The sequence below is a fragment of the Mytilus californianus genome, unplaced genomic scaffold, assembly GCF_021869535.1.
Source record: "Mytilus californianus isolate M0D057914Y unplaced genomic scaffold, xbMytCali1.0.p SCAF_2, whole genome shotgun sequence".
NCBI classification, from domain to species: domain Eukaryota; kingdom Metazoa; phylum Mollusca; class Bivalvia; order Mytilida; family Mytilidae; genus Mytilus; species Mytilus californianus.
In genome coordinates this window covers 13,429,185-13,452,343 of record NW_026262668.1, presented here as the reverse complement: position 1 = coordinate 13,452,343, position 23,159 = coordinate 13,429,185, and the positions used below count along the sequence as shown (strand labels likewise).

Here is a 23,159-nt window from a genome sequence, read left to right as displayed (position 1 = left end):
AGTGAACATTGAATTCTAATGCAATTATTTTGTATCAATGGTTCTGATTGGATGACAGTAAGCGTAAAATTCTCTATCTCCTTGTCTGTAACTAAGGAAGCCGACATTTTGAATTGCGGAATGTATTGACATGTAATTTCTACAATAATAAGCAAAAAACTCACATGTTGCACCTAGAAATCTTCTTTTTATCAAATTTTTTTACATTCTGAAGCGGTCAAGAAGCCAGAAAACGCACAGTGTTTACGTTTGACGCCGGAATCATACCTATGATGTCACCTAGTTTAAGGGCCAAAGAAGATAACATCTTTTCGCGGAATTTTCTTTAATGAAAATTTCACACTGAAATAATGATTGAAATCGAATTATGTACTTGTTTTGCATTAGAATAGAGATAACTGTATTGTATTTGAAGCTTTGTGGACGTCCATCTGTAGTTTTACTGTCGCAAATACCTGTTTACCTGTCTTGGGTACGCGTCGCCAGGTAAACTAAATTTGCGACAGTAAAACTACCGAAAGATGTCTGCAAACCTTCAAATACAATACAGTTATCTCTTAAATGTCTATAACTACACTTGGAGACAAGTTCAGTTAATCCTACCCTTTACAATTACAATGGAAATGAAATGGGTTAGGGTTGACTATTTATCATGTTTATGGATTTCAATTTAGGGACATTCGGATAACCCTAAAAAAAGATATAGATGGAGAGTTGTCTCATTGGCATCATACCACATCTTCCTATATCTATATATTTTTTTTTGGTCTAATAACAACATTCAGTTTTATTTTTATACGCCCGTTTACGGGATGTATTATGGTATACCGTTGTCTCTCTGTCATTAACATGTCAGACAATAACTCAAAAACGCTTTGACCAATTTGCATGAAACTTCAGTGAATTCTTTATATCTATTGACCTAATTAGCTCCCTTTCCATTTTTATAAATTTTAGATTTTACTTTTCTGAGTTACATTGTATGGGATTTTATTCATAAAAAAGGGTGATTTTCCAGTTTTCTGACAATTTCTTTAAAGTGCTTTGAACAGTTTTTCATGAAACTTTGGTGACTGGTTTATATCTATTCAGATAACCTCCCTTTAGTTTTTCATAAATTTCTAATATGACATTGAGAATTTTTTAGGCCCCTACCGTCTAAGTCGAAGGGGACTTTAGGTTTGCAGTCTGTCTGTCAGTCCGGCAAATCAGTTTTCCACACTTTTTTTCTTAGTCCTTGAAGATATTTATTTTATATTGGTGTATTGTTTCATCAGGACAAGTTACAGATCAAGTTCGAATTTTGTTCCGGTCTGATGATTTTGTGCAGAGTTGTGGTTCTGGGACTTGGAAAAAATTCACTCAAATAATCAGTTTTCCGCACTTTTATCATGACAGCTACATGTATGACTGCACATGAATGCTATCGGTAACAGTGTTAAAACAATGCATAGAAGAAACAAACAAAAAGCTTGATATCTCTTAATTTAAAGCATAAAAATGTAATATAAGAATTGAATGCTTCTTTTTATAATTTAATAGGATTGTAAAAGCATTGATAGTGCAAACATTTTTGGTATGAATTGCTTCCACGTTTCATTCAAAATGTGCTTCTGGGCGCAGGATTTTCTCTAAGGTTGAAGACCTATTGTAGAGTTTGGGAAAAGTAGTGGTCCAAGGGATTTGACCACCAAAATTTTGAAAAGGACCGACTATTTTGGTATTTGCAAAAGAGATAATAGTGAGGACCAGCTGATTTTCTTCAAGGACCATAATGGAAAAAAAGATCACAAACTCTTGTCATTGGTGGCCATGGGCTGTTATATGCTCTGGTCTGTTCAATACCACAAGTAGAAAAAAAAAATAATGCTTTTGATGTCATTGTTTACTTAAACTTAACTAACCAACAAATTTGCAGAAATGAAACTTTTGGTGAAAGGGAAATATATATTTAGACCATTTTGAGTCAAAATTTACTTGTGAATGAGTATGCATTAAAAATTGAGGATTAATGCACTCCATAGTATACATGTACGTTTTTGTCGAGCCTGCGACTTTTGTCGCAGAAAACTCGACATAGGGAGAGTGATCCGGCGGCGGCTATGGCGGCGGCGGCGTTAGCTAACTTCTTAAAAGCTTTATATTTTAGAAGGTGGAAGGTCTGGATGCTTCATACTTTGTATATGGATGCCTCATGTTACGAAGTTTCCGTCAGTCACATGTCCAATGTCCTTGACCTCATTTTCATGGTTCAGTGACTACTTGAAAAAAAAGTTCAGATTTTTTGTAATGTTAAATTCTCTCTTATTATAAGTAATAGGATAACTATAGTTGGTATGTGCGTACCTTGCAAGGTCCTCATGCCCATCAGACAGTTTTCACTTGACCTCGACCTCATTTCATGGATCAGTGAACAAGGTTAAGTTTTCATGGTCAAGTCCATATCTCAGATACTAGAAGCAATAGGTCTAGTATATTCGGTGTATGGAAGGACTGTAAGGTGTACATGTCCAACTGGCAGGTGCCATCTGACCTTGACCTCATTTTCATGGTTCAGTGGTTATAGTTAAGTTTTTGTGTTTTGGTCTGTTTTTCTTATACTGTATGCAATAGGTCTACTATATTTGGTGTATGGAATGATTGTAAGGTGTACATGTCTAGCTGGCAGGTGTCATCTGACCTTGACCTCATTTTCATGGTTCAGTGGTCAAAGTTAAGTTTTTGAGTTTTGGTCTTTTTTTCTAATACTGCATGCAATAGGTCTACTATATTTGGTGTATGGAATGATTGTAAGGTGTACATGTCTAGCTGGCAGGTGTCATCTGACCTTGACCTCATTTTCATGGTTCAGTGGCAAGGTTGGCAAAAAAGCGGTCAATACTAGTATTGACCAGGCCAGCGGTAAATACCGGGAAATACTGGCAAATACTGGTCAATACTGGCAAATACTGGTCAATTGAAATTTTGATAAGATATTACTATTAAATACAGTCCCTACCTGGTCAACTACAGGGTAAATGGACAAATTGTAAAGGACAAAAACTCACGATTAATTAGTTAACAAGTTTTTGAATATGTAAGGGAAAATCCTTGGAATGAATTCATTGTAATGTTTATGAGATTGATAATAAACATGGTTAAATGAAGATTTATTAAATATTAATCCTACAAAGGATATTTCTTGGTACCATGAAGCCAGTCATGAAAAAGTATGACAGCTTGTTTTCTTAACAGTAATTTCAGCAAATGTAATAAAACAATGTCTTATAAATTAGTCTTTTCTTAATCAAAGAAATAGTTCTTTCAAAATTGCATTGTGACTTTCTGTCCTGTGATATTTAGCCCTACATCATGTACATTCAATTACTGTTAGTCATGAAAATATGAAAGTTTTCAAGTCAAAATTAGACTTTTTTAATGTTATCTTTTCTTATATAAATTGAAATTATAAATGAACACATCATGGACAGTGATTATTAGAATAAATTAAAGAAAAAGAAAAACAGCAGCCAAAGTATAGATCCTTCAAAATTTCCATTTTCTGTATTTACATGATTTAGTTTTAGAAGATATTTATCATACAGTTGAATAGTCAGGAATAAAATAATTGTTTTAAACAGTCTTCAAAAATAACTTTTATGACTTTTTTCCTGTTATGTCAACATTTATTAGGGGGGCAGTTGTAATATTGAATAAACTTTTGACACCTGCTTGCCATTTAATAGGTAATGCCCTGATAATCTAGTCACCTTTAATTCTATTTACCTGTTAAAATCATACCTTTTCAAGAAAAAAATATATATATTTTATACATGTTGAAATAACTGATATAGCAATTTTATATTCATACCTAAACTATGTTATATCATTACCCATAAGAACTGAATAAGTCATTATTCATACTAATAGTTGATAAAACATACCAATATCAATCCTTTTTATAAACTGAATCATGCCATATGAATAAAATTAAAATAATTTCCCCTATCAACTAAGATTTAACTAACATTGATAGTAAAATCTGTCAAAAGAACAATGAAAATTTCAATTGTCCAGTATTTGCCAGTATTGACCACTTGAGGAGTATTGACCGGGACGGTAAATACCGGTAAATACCACTGGTAAATACCGGGGGTGGTATTTACCGCCCAACCTTGTTCAGTGGTCAAAGTTAAGTTTTTGAGTTTTGGTCTTTTTTTCTAATACTATATGCAATAGTTCAACTATATTTGGTGTATGGAAATATTTTATGATCTATATGTCAGTCACGCAGGTTTTATTTGACCTTGACCTCATTTTCAAGGTTCATTGCTCAGTGTTAAGTTTTTGTGTTTTGGTCTGTTTTTCTTAAACTATAAGCAATAGGTCAACTATATTTGTTGTATGGAAGAATTGTTAGCTGTACATGCCTGCCTAGCATGGTTCATCTGACCTTGACCTCATTTTCATGGTTCGTTGGTCAATGATTAGTTTACTTGGTTAATGTTAAGTTTATGTGACAGTTGTAATAAAGCTTTATATTTAGGACTATCAACATAATATCAATGATTAGTAAAGCAGGCGAGACATTTCAGCGTGTGCACTCTTGTGTACTTACTTAAGGTTTCCAGAAAACCAGGGGTTACTTTTAGTAGTACCTGTACATGTAGTTGTCTTGCAAACGGTCCTGTTTCACTACATGACTTTTAACATTGGTTGAAACTTATATAGAAAGGTGGTATATGTATAATTCAGGATATACCTGGTTTCTATGAAGTTAAACTTAAGATAGAATAAATAGAAAGCTGTGAAAATTGAAAAATTTGGTTGAATAGATATGGATTTGAATTTGTGGTCTGACGCTGCTGGTTCCTATTTGTGGTGTGCCTGAACATCAAGATACATTTAGTACATTTTTCATTGGCAAATATTTGTACAGAGGAAAGTGGAAATGATTAGTGGCAATCCTTAGAAGTACATTTACATGTAGATCTCATTTCAATTTATTAATTATACCCCACGCAACGAGTTGCGGTGGGTATAATGTTTTTGACCCGTCCGTCCGTCAGTCCTGTTTCTTGTCATCACAACTCCTCTCAAACCACACAATAGAATTTCACGAAACCTTTTTAGATAATAAGGACATACTATGTAGTTGTGCATATCGACAGGAAATTACGATTCAATTCTTTTACAGGAGTTACGCCCTTTTGAACTTATTTACTTTAATGTTCTACTGCAAGTTTGTCATCGCAACTCCTCTCAAACCACACAACAGAATTTCATGAAACCTTTTCAGATAATAAGGACATACTACGTAGATGTGCATATCGACAGGAAATTACGATTCAATTTTTTTTTCCAGGAGTTACGCCCCTTTGAACTTATTTGCCCAATATACTACTGCAACCTTTTGTCATCGCAACTCCTCTCAAACCACACAACAGAATTTCATGAAACCTTTTCAGATAATAAGGACATACTATGTAGATGTGCATATTGACAGGAAATTATGATTCAATTTTTATACGACCGCAAAAGTCGTATATTGGTATGACGTTGGCGTCGTCCGAAGACACATTGGTTTTCACACTCTAACTTTAGTTTAAGTGAATGGATCTCTATGAAATTTTACCATAAGGTTCAATACCACAAAAGGAAGGTTGGGATTGATTTTGGGGGTTATGGTACCAACAGTTAAGGAATTAGGGGCCAAAAATAAGGATTTTTGTAACTTCCAGACATAACTTGTGTGTTAGTGTCTGTATCTTTCTGAAATTGTACTACAAGGTTCTATATCACAAAGTGAAAGCTGGAATTGAGTTTGGGGGTAATTGCCCAAAACGTTTAGGAATAAGGGGCCAAAAATAAGCATTTTTCTAGTTTCCAGACAATAACTTGTGTTCAAGTGTATGGATCTCTCTGAAATTGTACTGCAAGGTACCATACCACAAAGGGAAGGCTGGGATTGAGTTTGGGGGTGATGAATCATAAGGGGATTGAAAAAATTTGGGGGGGGGGGATTTTTTTTTTTTTTCCTTTTTTTTTTATTTTAAAATTTTACATTTTAAGTTGGTTATTTCTGTTTTATATTCAAAAGCAAATAATAATGATATGATAGGAGATACACACCAAACAGGATGTGTAAATTATTATATAATAAGTATTGTGCAATAGCAGGAAATTTTCAATTGCACAATAGCAAGAAATCTTCAATTGCACAGTATTGCTCAATAGCAAGAAATCTTCAATTGCACAGTATTGTGCAATAGCAAGAAATATCCAATAGCACAATATTGCGCAATAGCAAGAAATTGTCAATTGTACAGTATTGCGCAATAGCAAGAAATATTCAATTGCACAGTATTGTGCAAAAGAAGATACTTCGTATAAATTGCTTATTTCTTGACCAATTTCAATGGGGTTTTATTCTTGAATTCTTGGGGTTCTTTAATATGCTGATTCTAACCATTTATTAAGTTTTTGGATTTCGGGCCCCGTTTATAAATTGGTCCACATTGAGGTCCAAAGGGTCCAAAACTAAACTTTGTTTGATTTCATCAAAAATTGAATTATTTGGGTTCTTTGATATGCCGAATCTAACCGTGTATTTAGATTCTTAATTTTTGGTTCTGTTTTCAAATTGGTCTACATTAAGGTCCAAAGGGTCCAAAATTAAACTTAGTTTGATTTTAACAAAAATTCATTAATTGAATTCTTAGGGTTCTTTGATATGCTGAATCTAAACATGTATTTAGATTTTTGATTATGGGCCCAGTTTTCAAGTTGGTCCAAATCGGGGTCCAAAATTAAACTTTGTTTGATTTCAACAAAAATTGAATATATGGGGTTCTTTGATATGCTGAATCTAACCATGTATTTAGATTTTTGATTTTTGGGCCCCATTATCAACTTTGTCCACATTGAGATCAAAAGGGTCCAAAATTAAACTTTGTTTGATTTCATCAAAAATTGAATTCTTGGGGTTCTTTGATATGCTGAATCTAACCATGTATTTAGATTTTGGATATTGGACCATAATAGGTGAATGTCCAATTTAAAATTTTTAAGCTCTTAGACCACATTCATTCTGTGTCAGAAACCTATGCTGTGTCAAATATTTAATCACAATCAAAATTCAGAGCTGTTTCAAGCTTGAATGTTGTGTCCATACTTGCCCCAACTGTTCAGGGTTCGACCTCTACGGTTGTATCAAGCTGCGCCCTGCGGAGCATTTTATTTTCTCTGATACAATTTTTTTTTCTTACACTTATTTTATTTCTCCAATGACAATGTATGTGAGCGTGCTCACTAAGGTTCTTTCATTATATTTATTGCTTATCATCCTGTTGCATAAGTAGTCTTCATGAAATCTATTCATGAATATTTATGGTATATATTATAATATATATAAATAATAATTGTAAACATAGTAATGAATTATCAAGTTTTATTTAAAACAAATTTGATATTGTATTTAAATGCCAAAAAAAAACCTAATGAAGGGATGATTTACACTGAACAGTTGATTATGCTTGTGTTTTGCAATAAGTATTTCATTTTGTCACCTTCAATTTTAATGCCCCCGCCGTGCCAGAGGGGGCACTTAGTGTTACCCTTGTCCGTTTGTACGTCCCAAAAAATAGTTTCTGTTCTCTGACTTTATAATTAGTTTGCCTCAACCAAAATTAAGAAAATTGTACACAATGCCAATAACCTCAAAACACAGATCAAGTTCGAATTTGGGTTGCATCACTTTTACCATTCTTGAGTTATGTCTCTTTATAACATTATATGCAAGCGTTATATGACATCATCTGAGTGAGACTGAGTCCCATGGACACATTCTTCATTTATTTTCTATGCAATTCAAATAAAACTATGTTGGTTTTTTTTTTTTTAAATTATTATGAGGTCATGATCCTTTCTGTTTTACATTTGAATGAACTTGCAATGGTAATTTCTGTCATATTTGGTCTCTTGTGGAGAGTTTTCTCATTGGCAATCATACCACATCTTCTTATTATTTTTATATTGCAATGGTACATGTATATGTACAAATAGAAGCAGAATTATTTGAATTATGTTCATTTATTTGCTTATATTGATGTGAAGTGTACTCATTTTTAACTTTTTCATTTTCATTACACAAGTGTTTTTTTATGTCTAGAAATTTGCTACATGTATGTACAGTATGACAAAGTCAAATAATGAAAGTATAATAAATGTACACACAGGTGCACTGCAGTTAATTTAAGTACATGCAATTATGATTCATCAATGATTTTAGTACATGTTTCTGTACTTGTTGGACAAATTTTGTACATTTCATTAAGAATTTTGTAGATCTCACTTAGAATATTCTGGATTTCCCTCAGTAGTTAGTTTTCTCCAACTTTTTATGCCCCCACCGTAGCGGAGAGGGCATTAAGTTTTACCCTTGTCCGTCTGTATGTCTGTACGTCCCACAAATTGGTTTCTGTTCTCTAACTTTAGTTTGCCTCAACCAAATGTTATGAAACTTATACACAATGCTTATTACCACAAAACACAGATTAAGTTTGCATTTTGGTGGCTTCACTTTAACTGTTCTAGAGTTATGCCCCTTTACAAATGGAAAAATTGCTGAATTTTTCGTTTCTGTTCTTTAACTTAAGTTTGCTTCGACCAAATGTTATGAAACTTATACACAATGCTTAGTACCACAAAATTCAGATCAAGTATGAATTTGGGTAGCGTCACATTTACCATTCTTGAGTTATGTCCCTTTATAAAGTTGTATGCAAGCCAGGGCATCATTTGTGTCCCATGGACACATTCTCCATTTATTGATAATCACTTGATTAAGATATTTTACAAATATGCAGAGTATCAGACTTGAAAGTGACTACTTTGAATAGATAGTCTTCAGGCTCAGCAGCGGACCAACCATTCCAGTATAAGGCCTGTAAGAATTTCAGCTACTATACATATACATGAACATGCCAATACAATCTATTTAAAAATTTCCCAAAAAATAAGTGTCTAGTCTGTGTATGCAAAAGTGTATCGTGAAGACTGTAGCTGTAACCCAAATAATTTGGTCATTATATTCTGCTGCTCTATGACATTACAGCTACAAGTACATTAACGCCTGAAAGCCTCATCAATGAAAAATTGTCAATTAATCATTTGGAATTAGCTCGGGATTTACCTATCTGGATAATATTAAACTATTATTGCTCGTACAGAGAGCAGAAGTCAAAATCCTGATTTTGTGACACATTTCTATCGTTTAAAGAGGTCAGCCCTCGTGAGTGGGAGAGTAGATCACTTAGTGGGACTGAATTATTTGGGTTAAGATAGCTGTAGAATCTCCTTTTCTTAACTTCTACTCTTAAATACGTATACCAAGTACACTGTACATTTCTATTTGACTAAATTTTGAAGATTTTAAGATTGATTATACACTTTCATAGCAGTAGTTGTTTTTAGGTCAATTAAAAATTGCAACTTAATCTGCATGCATTTACATGTATGTTTTGATTAATCATTAAAAGAATATTAGCTATTTTGTATTCTTTGCAGGATATAGAAGAAATCAATGTTTGTTCTAAAAGAATACTAAACAGGGTTGGAATTACATGTTTAATAGCAGACAGTTATGGATATTGGTATTTAGAAATTACTTTACTTTTTCAGACACCGTCGAGCAGAATGGAAATGGGCCTCAGAGAGAGCTAATGTGGCTTCACGGTGGACGTGGTTACAAGCTCAAGTTTCTGATCTAGAATATCGAATTCGACAACAAAGTGAAATCTATAAACAAATTCGACATACAAAAGGACCAGTTCTTCTAGGAGAACAGCCTTCTCCTGAAGATTTGTTATGGCGAATCCGTCAGAACAGAGCAGGACAAAAGTTGTCACCACTGGAACAAAAAATAGCAAATCTAGAACGCAAAAATGAAGCTTTGGCATCCCCGTGTAATATATCTAATTTAATGATGAATGTTAATCGACAAGCTTCAAAGTTGACTCAGTCTCTGGGAACAGTATCACCTGCTCAGAGTACGTCTGTGATGGCAGGAGATACAAAATTAACACCAACTTCACAGGCTAAACATTTGAATGGAGTGATAGGTACTAGTCACAGAGATGGTCAGAATGTCACAATAGGACCAGGTGGTGACGGCGATGTTACGCCACATTCATCTCCCATCAATCATGACATTACATGTCAGGCATCGCGTTGCCGTCCTGTGCGTAGTTATAGGAAACGTAAACTGTTACGAACAGCTGGACTACACAATGTTAGTAGGAAAGCTGCTCGTCTTTCAACTGTGAAATGTCAGTGTTATCCTCCAATCTCATCATGTCCAATGTGTGGAGGACGTTACAATAATGTACAAAGGATAGATGTAGATAGTTTCCCACTGCAGGATAGAGTTGCCATTCTTGATCCAGCCTTTCATCCTGTGTTGTCTTTCAATCAAGGTGAGCTATGCACACTTGTTACAGTACACTGAAAAATCATTCTTGTTGGGGTTGGTTGAATCAAGGTGAATGAGGGTGATTTAGAGTTAAACCACCCTGACAAATATTACTATTGAGATAATTCTACGTAAGTCTTCCATATTCACCAGCAGTCAGTGTGTAATTTCACCTCCAAGAGTTATTTTTAGCTGCATCATGTACAGTACAACCATACTCTGATAATGCATGGTGCCCATAAAAACAATGTCCACCTTGATGGTCCTTTATGTCCATCATAAGACCACCTGCTGCTTGATTAATACACTTGGTATTTATCAAATCACCAGTCAAGGGCAAAGGGGGTGCTGATTGCATTTTTATGTTAAAATTAAATAGCTTACAGGTACATTGTAAATGTTGGTACATGTACATTTTTGTACAAATGTATATATGATGTATCTCAGGTAAATTACATGTGTTTGACAAATTGTACATTTAATTACTATGATAGAAAAGTCAAAAAGGAATAAAATAGTAAACCACTAATAATACATGTACATCTATCATGCAAATGTGAAAAGTGAATACATCACATATGTATGGTAGTATTCAATTGTATTACAAGTACATGACTATACAACCAAAACACATTTAATACATGAATATATTCAGGAAGTTTTAACTTTGTAGCAACTAAATGAAGAACTTTTGATCTTAAAGCTACATGTATTTGCTTTTTGTTGGTCTAGTCCACCTAAATGTTAAAAATTAAAAACGGATTTAGTGCAAAGCATTTGAAACTAAAATTGAGAGAGGAAAAACACCTGGACTTATTTGGATGCATATACATGTATATGGTAGCTATAATTAGGGCCAAAATAGAAGTATTGTTTGCTTAAATGCAACTGACTTGGAAAAATACTCAAATTTGACAATTGTTAGTTAACACAATTTCTTGATTAAAACCTGTGAAAATCTTCAATTTTACTCTATATCTAACCAAAATTAGTAAAAAAAAATGTGACTGTAATGACCTTTTTCTCTGTTTTTCTCCTGAAGCTCTTTATGTCATCTTTTGTTCAATAAAATTGATTTTGTGACTAGTCAATTAGAAATTCAGTATACTGTGGATTCATTAATAATATTGGTGGGATATAACGTTGATATTTAGGTAAACCATGAATTTTAATGTTCAAAGAAGTACAAATGCCTGCATGTATAAGATTGTATGCAAACATTGACAAAACCATAAAATTAAATATCCAAAAAAATTCAATTTCCCACCGATCCACACAAATTGCTATCAACGAAAAATAAATGAATCCACAGTTTATTAGTAAACCCAATGCTTATTTAAATACAATGACACAGGCCTCGACAATAACGCTTGTCCGATTGTCCGGTACCAGAGGAAAAAAAGGTCGGACAAGTAAAAGCTAGATCAAGCTTGTCCGACGGGACAAGTAAAATTATTCTGCAGAAAATAAATTTAATCCAACTTTGATGAACAAAGTAATTATAAACAAAAAACAAGAAAAGAAGATAAAAACAAGTATTAATTTGACATGTTTACTTGCAAACCGATAATTTTAAACTGGATCTTTGTCAGATACTTTTTAATAGGTAAAAGGCATACTATATTTCGGAAACCAGTTTTACTGATCCGAATCAGTGCGCTTTGTAGAAAAGGTAACTTTACAAGACAGTTCTTCACCAGCTGGGAAATGATTCCTCCTAAGTTTAATAGACAGTTTGGCACCGTAGGAGACATATTTAATAGACATGATTAATAGACAGTTTGGAAAGGCAGGAGACATTTCGGGACCAAGACAAATCAGTACCTTGTTTTCCTACCTTATTCTGTTTTCCTACCTTATTCTGTTGCTTTATAACAAACACCATACCGGTAATTTTTTTAACAAAAATATTTTTTAAATAAAAAAGAAGAAATTATTTACCATAAAATTCACAAAATCATATTTGATCATATGTAGAAAGAAACAATACTTGCAATACGGTGACCTATAGTTGTTAATTTCTGTGTCATTTGGTCTCTTGCAGAGAGTTGTCTCATTGGCAATCATACATCATCTTCTTTTTTTTTATTGATTGCATTTGAATAATCTTTTTTCAACTTAAACAACCAGGATACAAATCCAATGAGTGTACATTGACAGGCCTATCAGACGGTGCCTCATGTGCAGAGTCTGATGAGACTTTCGCATTGATGAAAACTAGAACCTAAGCCCTGTGACATGACTAGATTCAGTTGTTCTCGACTCATATTTTTGAAAAGTATTTCAAAAGATATAAATCAAATTCTGTTCTGTTGTTTTAATTCATTTTGTTCCTTGGATCAACTTATTAAGATTTGATTTGGACAAGTTCCAATTTCATTCGGACAAGTAAGTTTTGGGTTGTACTTGTCCTACTGGACAAGTTGAAAAAAAAGTTATTGTAGAGGCCTGTGGCACATTTTAGATTCCTTAGAAAGACAACTCGTACTCATTTGGCATGTCAGTGCTCCAGCTATAAATTTTAATAGACAGGCAGCTAGGGGAATTTTTCATTCTTTTTTGCCTAGGCTTATGTGTGCATCTACATTTGTATTTGGGACTGATCCATTTATCTATTGGTAACAGATCATATTATATCAGGGGTCGACTTAAGCACTGGTCCGCTGGCCTGAGGCCAGTAGAATTTTGATAGGGCCTTCTGAGAAGAACACAGCAAATTTCTGATAATTAATTATCAAAAAAAATCAACATTAAACTGAAACAGGCTTGTTGATTGACAAACTGTCAACATAGTTTATTTTGAATTTAAGTTTAATTTTTAGTTTTTTTTAACTCCAAAAAATTTCATTAATATTTAAATTGTGGTATTTTGTAGTAAAGTGTATTAAGAGATTAATGTCTTCATTGGTTTTTATGCCCCCGCCGTAGTCGTTTCCAATCTTTAACTTTAGTTTGTCTCAACCAAATGTTATAAAACTTATACACAACCGTTCTAGAGTTATGCGTGTTTACAAATAGAAAAATTGCTGAATTTTTAGTTTCTGTTCTCTACTTAACCCTTTCACCGATAGCTGCCCAGACAGAAGCTACTCTGAGACGATGGTTTCCCTGGCTACTATTACTCAAGAGGGGGATCTTCATAATAAATGTCAATAAAAACTTGTCTGTAGTTATTTGTGTATTTATTTCATTCACTAACACCATGTTCACAGTTTTGTTCATGTTTTGATAATTTTTTCTTCATAAAATATTCAAATTTTCAAATTTTCAGCATTATCTAGGTGAAATTCTCAAAATTCTGCTCTTTGACCCAAAATCGTAATTTTTTAACCCAAAATGGCAAAATTTAAAAAAAATTTAATGTCGAATGAGGCTGTACAAATTCCTTACACTGAACGATGTCCTTTCCAAGTGTTTTGTACATAAAACGACATTTTATGTCAAAAAAGTATACTAGTTTGGCTTCAATTCTTCCAAAAATAATGTTCCCTCATTTCAAATTCTCGTAAATTCCGTAAATTTCCTCTGATTTTGACACGGTTTTCAACAAACGGAAGCGCCATGTTTACACTTTCATCCGGGTATTCAACAAAGAAAGATAACTCGTGTTTGCACTGTTTTGAGCGGGAAATATAAAAGAGGTATTCCGATCCCGGTAAAACGGGACTCATCGTCAGCTGTCTGAAGCGTGAATCCCGGTAAACCGGGACTCATCGGCGAAAGGGTTAAGTTAGCCTCAACCAAATGTTATGAGACTTACACACAATGCTTATTACCACAAAACTCAGATCAAGTTTAAGTTTGGGTAGCGTCACTTTTACTGCATCAGTTATGTCCCTTTATAACTATATAATATGCAAGTGGGGGCATCATCTGTGTCCACATGTGGACACTATACACATCTATTTTTAAAATGAATTATGAAATTTGGCAGTACACTAGTGTTTAATTTCGTGAAAATGTGCAACCTCTGAATTTCAATTTAGGCTATAGGTACTATGGTCCTCCAGTTTTATATCAGCATTTATCATTCATAATTACAGGTAAAAAAAATTGCTAAATTAACCTACCTCACCACCACGTTATTTTTATACGCCCGTTTATGGGACGTATTATGGTATACCGTTGTCCGTCCGTCTGTCCGTCGTCAACATGTCGGACATTAACTCAAGAATGCTTTAACCAATTTGCATAAAACTTTGGTGAATTGTTTATATCTATTGACGTGAGCTCCTTTTCGTTTTTTATAAAATTTAGATTTTACGTTTCCGAGTTATGGGGTTTTATTCATTAAAAAAAGGGGGATTTTCCAGTTTTCGGACAATAAGTCAAGAATGCTTTCACCAACTTGCAAGAAATTGTGGTGAATTGTTTATATCTTTTGACATGAGCTCCCTTTTGATTTTTATAAATTATAGATTTTACGTTTCCGAGTTGCAGGGTTTTATCCATAAAAAAAGGGGGGATTTTTCAGTTTTCGGACAAAAACTCAAAAAATGCTTTCAGCAATTCTTATGAAACTTTGGTGAATTGTTTGTATGTATTGATGTAAACTCCCTTTAGAATTTTATAAATTTTACATTTTACATTTCTGAGTTATGGGGTTTTATTCATTAAAAAAGGGGTGATTTTCCAGTTTTCGGACAATAACTCAAAAATGCTGTCACCAGTTCTTATGAAACTTTGGTGAATTGTTTTTATCTATTGATGTAAGCTCCCTTTTTATTTTCATAAATTTCTAATATGGCATTGAGAATTAATTGAACTTTATTTGTTTATAGTCTGACAACAGATTTACTAAGTATTGCACAACAGCAAGAAATCTTTAATTGAATATAAATTCAATTCATATAACAAATTTAAGTTCTTCGAATACATTTATTCAGAAACCTATAATATGTCAAATATTTAATTCCAATCCAAATTCAGACCTGAATCAAGCTTGAATATTGTGTCCATTTCTGCTCCAACTGTTCAGGGTTGGACCTCTGCGGGCGTTTCTAGCTGCGCTAAGCGAAGCAGTTTATTCTACAGGAGGAACCCCTAAACTAAATATGTTTGTTTTTACTTTGGCAATAGTACATATATATATACTTTTGCATCTTTTTGTGTACTGAAGAAATTTTTTTTTGAAGTTGTGTACTGGTTTAAAAAACCCATTAATGATTCAGATAGCTACCTGTATTTATCTTAAATACACAATGTAATGAATGTGATACTACAGTAGTCAGTACATGTGTGTAACCTTGACCGGATCGTTGGCTGGTCACATGTATTCAATGTGGACTGCAGGCCTGTTACAATTACCCAGATAGTGCATTGAAAACCTGTTACTTCAACTAAAAATGTTTATGATCAAATAAACCAGTTGTAACCAAAGACCTTAACAATCATGATCACTTTAAAAATGATTGTAACTAAAACAAGAATCTAATAAAGGTTACTGTGTTATAAGGTCATTCTCATGTTTTCCTTATATGTCAATTTTCAATTTGTAATTGTGGTTTGATATTTTAATTTATAAGGAAATAATTATATAACAGAATTTCCTTGGACGCCTTATGCATTATTCTACAAAACTTCCGTTTGTTCAGCAACTTGCATAATTGTTTAGCTTGTGTTAAATGATGAATTTTTTTTTAACTCTTGATTTCTGTTCACAAGAAAGATTATTGTCTGAAATTGTAATATGAAAATCAAGCAGGCCTCAAGACTTTGCTTGAAGATTTTGGAATTGAACAAATTTGAAATTTTCACCAATTTAAAAAAAACCTTCATGAAAGCTGAAGGTCTTGAACAGAGAAAGTAATGCTGAACTAATTTCAACTTATGGTGCAATATACTTTAGTAACATAATTAACTGAGAACAAAAAGACATTGATATGAACACTAAAGTTAAAAAGGGATTCTTGCACAGTAAGATTTACAATTGTACATATCAAAACATCCAACTACATTTGAGTTAGTATCCTGTTTGGAAATATACCAATAAAACTGAAGTAGTGCAAGAACAGACATAAATATCGCAGGGTATAAATATTTAAATATATTGTACTTAATAGATCTGTATACAATATGTACATGTATATATAGTTTACTACTATAGATTGAGTTTTTTTTGTGTGGATATTTGGTTTTGTGTTTTGCCAAAGTCTGCATACAAACATAAAGAAAATTGTCCTATATTGAACATTTAAATTTGTGGTCCACCTTTACCCACCAAATCTATGAAAATTGGTTTCCCCACAAATAAAAATGAATACTCAAATTTAGGTTCATGCAAGTCCCATTTTGCAAAATTCTTTTTAGAACTTTATAATGATTCGTTAAATTTATTATCAGAAATAAGTAAAAGAAGATTATTTTGTCAGGAAAGAGAAACCCGACACTCTGTCTGACCGATATATTCAGAAATAACTGCAGCGTGTTATTATAAACTTTGGTGGGGTTGTTGTCTCTTTGACATATTCCCCATTTCCATTATCAATTTTATTTAAATGTAAAAATGTAATCTTTTAAAATAAGACTAACATGATATAAGTAAAATTTATGCTAGGTATTGTTGTATTCATATGCATGATCATTTAATGTAGAAAGCTGTGAGAACAAATAGTAGAATTCAATAGAAGTATTCATTAGTTCATTTATAGTGGAAAACAGTTTAATAGATGCTTCTACATTGTATCTGTAATATCTGAAATTAAACAACATACATGTAACACACACAAATTAATCAAAGGTGTAGCAAGATTTTTGTGTATTTTACATAAAAATCAAACTACTTAATTAATTTCTAACTGGTTTTACAAATACCATTAACTTGAATGTGTTTCTAATTGATTTACGAAGTCAATATCACATCTCAAGGTCACCATTGTATTTCACCTGTTATTATAACTGGGGCATAGCTACAGGTAAAGGTAAACTTTAACATTGTTCTATTTATAGCCCAAATTCAATGCAGTCATGTCAACTCTATCAATATTGAGAAATAAGGAAGTTTCTCTTGTTTTATTCAAGCATGATAGAAAAACAAATGTCTACATCAGTTCCCACCAAATATTAGGAAACCCATTAGGAAATCCTTTATAAATATCAGCAGAGGATATTGGGCCACATTATGTCCTGTGTAAGGCTACCCTATATATATATCCAACTATAGCAAAAGATGTTGAGCATAAAGAAGAAAATGTCTTGATTAGTTGTTTGAATTACAAAGATAATACTGATTTTTTGTGTGCAACTGAGATAAAGGGTGGAACATGTACATTAACCATGCAGATATTTATTCTTACTTTTTAAAAATACAAAAAATATACTTCAAATATTCAAATAATTGTGAATTGACCAGCCCTCTGGAGGCAGTGATTTTCCTAGTGTTTAGGGGAAGGGGCCCATGCAATTGGAAATAAAAGTTCGTGAAATGTTGGCTTTAGGGAAAATATATTAGTCTATACGGAGGGCACATGGCACAAGCTGTATGCAACTTGCTAGGGGGGTTTGCCCCCCAACAAAATTTTGAAAAATTAGGTGCAAAATCCTGCATTCTGAGGAGGAATAACAGCATGAATTTCAAACAAGATTCAAGAGATTTGTGAACATAAAACCATGATACGACACCAACAAATTCTCGTGACAATGTCTATATACAATTGGGAATTTGTGAGCTGAAAATTGGGAAAAAAAGAGCATATTTCTCTTTTGGATAGGGGCCCAAATTCGGACCCAAAATGAGGGTTGGAAAATCGATGGGAGGCTCTGGTGGGTTAATAAATGACCAGCCCTCTGGAGGGTTAATAAATGTAATTTATTTCAGTTAGACAGTAATACCAACATTTTCTTCAATTCGTTTGTCCAATATACTTCAATATGTTTGGATGCTGAGACAATTTCACACATGCGGTTAAATTTGTAGGTAACCATGTGAGTTTAAATTTTCTGCAATTTTGAAAAACCTTTGTGATTGTCTTCTGGGAGTGAAAAATCCATTTCACATTATGAAATTCCCTGGAAATTCAGTTCTTGACAAACATTTGAAACTTTATAGTTGTTAGTTATATCTGTATCCTTGGTCCTCTGCTCTTCAAAAACAGAACAAATGTAGTCGAGCTCGGTCAATCATCAAAAATATCAATAGTATCATTGCACAAAAGAATTTTTGTTACACTTATTATTAGCTCACCTGCAACTGAGCTTTTCTCATTACTTGGCGTCCGTCGTCTGTTAACTTTTACAAAATTCTTCATCTGAAACTACTTGGCCAAATTTAACCAAACTTGGCCACAATCATCATTGGGGTATCTAGTTCAAAAAATGTGTCCGATGACCCTGCCTCCCAACCAAGCTGGCCGACATGGCTTAAAATAGAACATAGGGGTAAAATGCAAGTTTTGTCTACTATTTTGAACACCCGTTATAAATGGAGAAAATCTGACTGGAGCAAAAATGTTCAGAATGTTGAGCTCTACCAATTGTCCATATACCTCAAAATAGTTAGACCACTTCTTATAGGAGTAATTGCCCTTAAATGACAAATTTTACCTTTTTTTTTCATTTTTATACGACCGCAAAAAAAATTTTGTGGTCGTATATTGGTATGACGTTGTCGTCGTCCGAAGACACATTAGTTTTCGCACTCTAACTTTAGTTAAAGTGAATGGATCTCAATGAAATTTTACCATAAGGTTCATTACCACAAAAGGAAGGTGCGGATTGATTTTGGGGGTTATGGTACCAACAGTTAAGGAATTAGGGGCCAAAAATTAGCATTTTTGTAACTTCCAGACATAACTTGTGTGTAAGTGTATGGATCTCTCTGACATTGTACCACAAGGTTCATATCACAAAGGGAATGCTGGGATTTATTTTGGGGGTAATTGCCTCCAAATTTTAGGAATAAGGGGGCAAAAAACAAGCATTTTTCTAGTTTCATGACAATAATTTGTGTGTAAGTGTATGGATCTCTCTGACATTGTATCACAAGGTTCCATATCACAAAGGGAATGCTGGGATTGATTTTGGGGGTAATTGCCTCCAAATTTTAGGAATTAGGGGCCAAAAAGGGGCAAAAAACAAGCATTTTTCTAGTTTCATGACAATAACTTGTGTGTAAGTGTATGGATCTTTATGAAATTATACTACAAGGTTCCATATCACAAAGGGAAAGCTGGAATTGAGTTTGGGGGTAATTGACCAAAAAGCTAAGGAAGAAGGGGCCAAAAAGGGGCTAAAAATAAGCATTTTTCTAGTTTCCAGACAATAACTTGCGTTCAAGTGTATGGATCTCTCTGAAATTGTACTGCAAGGTACTATACCACAAAGGGAAGGCTGAGATAGATTTTGGGGGTAATTCCCTCAAAATTTTAGGAATTAGGGGCCATAAAAGGGCAAAAAAAAAAGCATTTTTCTAGTTTCAGGACAATAATTTTTATTTATAACTTGTGTGTAAGTGTATGGATCTTTATGAAATTGTACTGCAAGGTTCCATATCACAAAGGGAAAGCTGGGTTTAAGTTTGGGGGTAATTGCCCTAAACGTTTAGGAATTTGGGGCCAAAAAAACAAGCATTTTTCTAGTTTCCAGACAATAACTTGCGTTCAAGTGTATGGATCTCTCTGAAATTGTACTGCAAGGTACCATACCACAAAGGGAAGGCTGGGATTGAGTTTGGGGGTGATGAATCATAAGGGGGTTCAAAAAATTTGGGGGGGGGGGGGGGGATTTTTTTTTCATTTTTTTGTCTTTAGAATTTTCCATTTTAAATTGGTTATTTTTTATTTATATATAAAAGCAAATAATAATGATATGGTTTGAATAGGTAAATTAAAAAATTTTAAGTTCTTAGACCACTTTCATTCTGTGTCAGAAACCTATGCTGTGTCAAATATTTAATTACAATCCAAATTCAGTGCTATATCAAGCTTGAATGTTGTGTCCATACTTGCCCTAACTGTTCAGGGTTCGACCTCTGCGGTCGTATCAAGCTGCGCCCCAGCGGAGCATTTTATTGCCTATTATCTAGAAAACTATAATATATAGAGGGAAACTTTAAACAGCAAGAGAAGATCTACAATTAAGACAATATGGAGGAAATCGTCCAATGACTCCTTATTGGAGTTATTGCCCTTCAATGACGATTTTACCATTTTTTTTGCATTTTGCCTTATATGATAAAACTATAATAGATAAATAGACACTTTAAATCACAAAAATGATCAGCAAGGCAAGATGTACTAACAAGTCAAATTTTGCCGATATAGTTAGTAGACTGTCACTCTTTATAGGAGTGATTGCCTTTAAATGATTTTGTCATGTATTCTATTTTCATCTACAATGTTGGAGAGTGTCCTTTGTTGAATATGCACATAGACCAAGATGAGTCTCTAGTTATTGTAGTCCTCACTTTGAGGCACATTCAGGATTTTGTCTAGGTGTAGTTTAAAACATCAGCTGTACAATGCAAGGTATTGTTTACATTGTTATATTATCAAAGGAATGTTCCTAGTATACACTTAAAATTTACATTTTGTTACTGGATTTTATTTTACAGAAATTCCATTATCAATCCGGTTTGAGTCACATTTGAAGAAAGGAGACTGGCAGAATGCTTCCTCTAGTAAAAGTGCTAAAATGTTGTCATCTGAAAAAAGGTAAGAATGATGAACATTGAACAAAAAACAGAAAACCACAACCTAACAAACCTACAATTATAAAAAATTTGTAGGGGTCCGCGGAACCCAGTGTCTCGCCTACTTCTGCTGTTGTTTATGTCTTCATTATGATAGGGGAATGCACAAAATAGATATACAGTTAATGAAATAAAACGTTTGAAATGTATGAAAAAAATTATGCTTGTAAAAAATGAATACAGTATGCAATCAAATCTTAGAGAATTATAAAAGAGTTGAAACATAAATTTATTGAATGAACAAATGATAAAGAAGATAATTTTTACATTTTCCTCTAGATACTATCTTTTGATTGTAAGAAGCTTCTGTCCAAGTTTGGTAAAAATCAAGGATGGTTTATGAATCTAATAAATGTTTTAAAACTTTAACTGCAGACTGTATGTAATGTTAACTGGAAGAAAAACTAATAAGTCCATTTATAAGTAATATACGGAAAAACAGGAAATAAATTTTTACAAAATTTCCTTCTAGATACTAGCTTTTGATCATAAACAAGCTTCTGTCCAAGTTTGGTACAAATCCAGGATAGTTTAAGAAAGCTATTAAAATTTTTAAAACTTGAACCACAGAGTGAATATTTGTGGACCCCGCCGCCGACAGAATGTAGGATCGCTATGTCTCGCTTTTGCAACAAAAGTCGCAGGCTCGACAAAAAGGACATTTTGAGGTCATTATATGTCGTTGATACAAACCCGGTTTGACTCCCCTACTGTAGAGCCAAAATGAGTTCTGATGTGTCAACAAGTCTGCCGGATTCTAGAATTTTGCTACATCTACACTTTTGTGCATTGACTTTCATTCAGACCATGAACTTTGCTAGAACATCTAACAAATCCTACAAATTTGCTGCAGGTCAGACAAATATCGGCCCTTCACCTTCCATATATCTGGTAGACAAAAATGTTTTGATTCAATATTGTTTCATAAAGGATCACTTCTGGCATCATTATCTGTCACACTTAATTCAGAACTGAAAAATGGCTTGAGAAAATATAACAAAACTTGCTCAGATTCTTCTATCTGCTATCTTAATTTTTGATTTGATTATGGTACTAAGTGATTTTTGGGGTTCCCCAAATGTGTAAATAATTGTTTTTGATTGTAGTGTATGTAAGGGCCTCTGGGAAGATAAATTTTTTGAAAAATAGAATTTATTATGTTCCCCCACGTAATGTATTGTATTAGTTTGTGATTAGGTCTACGGTAGTTCATGGTGAACCACTAGTGGTAGGTCAATGATATTTGGTATGCAGTTGTATTAGCATTGGCACATCTCATTACTATGGAGATTATTTGGCCCTGCCCCCTCAGTCAAGGTCTATTGACTTTTGAAACTTTTCATAGTTTACATGTATTAGTTTGTGATTAGGTCAATTTATGGTGAACCACTAGTGGTATGTCAATGATATTTGGTATGCAGTTGTATAAGCATTGGCATATCTCATTTCCATGGAGATTATTTGGCTCCGCCCCCTTAGTTATGGTCTATAGACTGAAAATTTTGCTAAGTTAACATGTATTAGTTTGTGATTAGGTCAGTTCAAGGGGAACCATTAGTGGTAGGCCAATGTTAATTGGTGTTCAGTTGTATAAGCATTAGCACATCTCATTTCCATGGAGAATATTTGGCCCTGCCCCTTCAGTCGTGGTCTATTTACTCGGAAACTTTTGCTTAGTTTACATGTATTAGTTTGTGATTAGATCAGTTTAAGATGAACTGCTAATGTAAGTTCAAGATATTTGTTATGCAAATTTATTGGCATTTGCAAGTATCGCTTCCATGGAGATTATATAGCCCCACCCCTGATCATGGTTCATTGACTTTGAAACTTTTACATAGTTTACAAGTTAATGTTTTTGTTTAGATTTGTTTAAAGGGAACGACTTATAATAAGTCAATGGTATTTGGTATGCAGTTATATTAGCATTGGCACATCTCATTCCATGGAGATTGTTTAGCCATGTACCTTCAGTCATGGTTCATCGACTTTGAATATTTGCATAACTTACATGTTAAAGTA

General features: G+C 33.5%; 1 protein-coding gene across 2 annotated transcripts in view; it reads left to right on the top strand.

Annotated features, from left to right (window-relative positions):
* LOC127729280 (KAT8 regulatory NSL complex subunit 1-like) overlaps positions 1-23,159 on the top strand; it is a 39,269-nt gene that overhangs the window by 4,184 nt on the left and 11,926 nt on the right. For both annotated transcript variants that reach the window (XM_052237015.1, XM_052237013.1), the window contains exons 2-3: positions 9,661-10,454; positions 21,000-21,099. In XM_052237015.1, the coding sequence (XP_052092975.1) occupies positions 9,661-10,454; positions 21,000-21,099 (894 nt within the window). The remainder of the gene's footprint in view (positions 1-9,660; positions 10,455-20,999; positions 21,100-23,159) is intronic.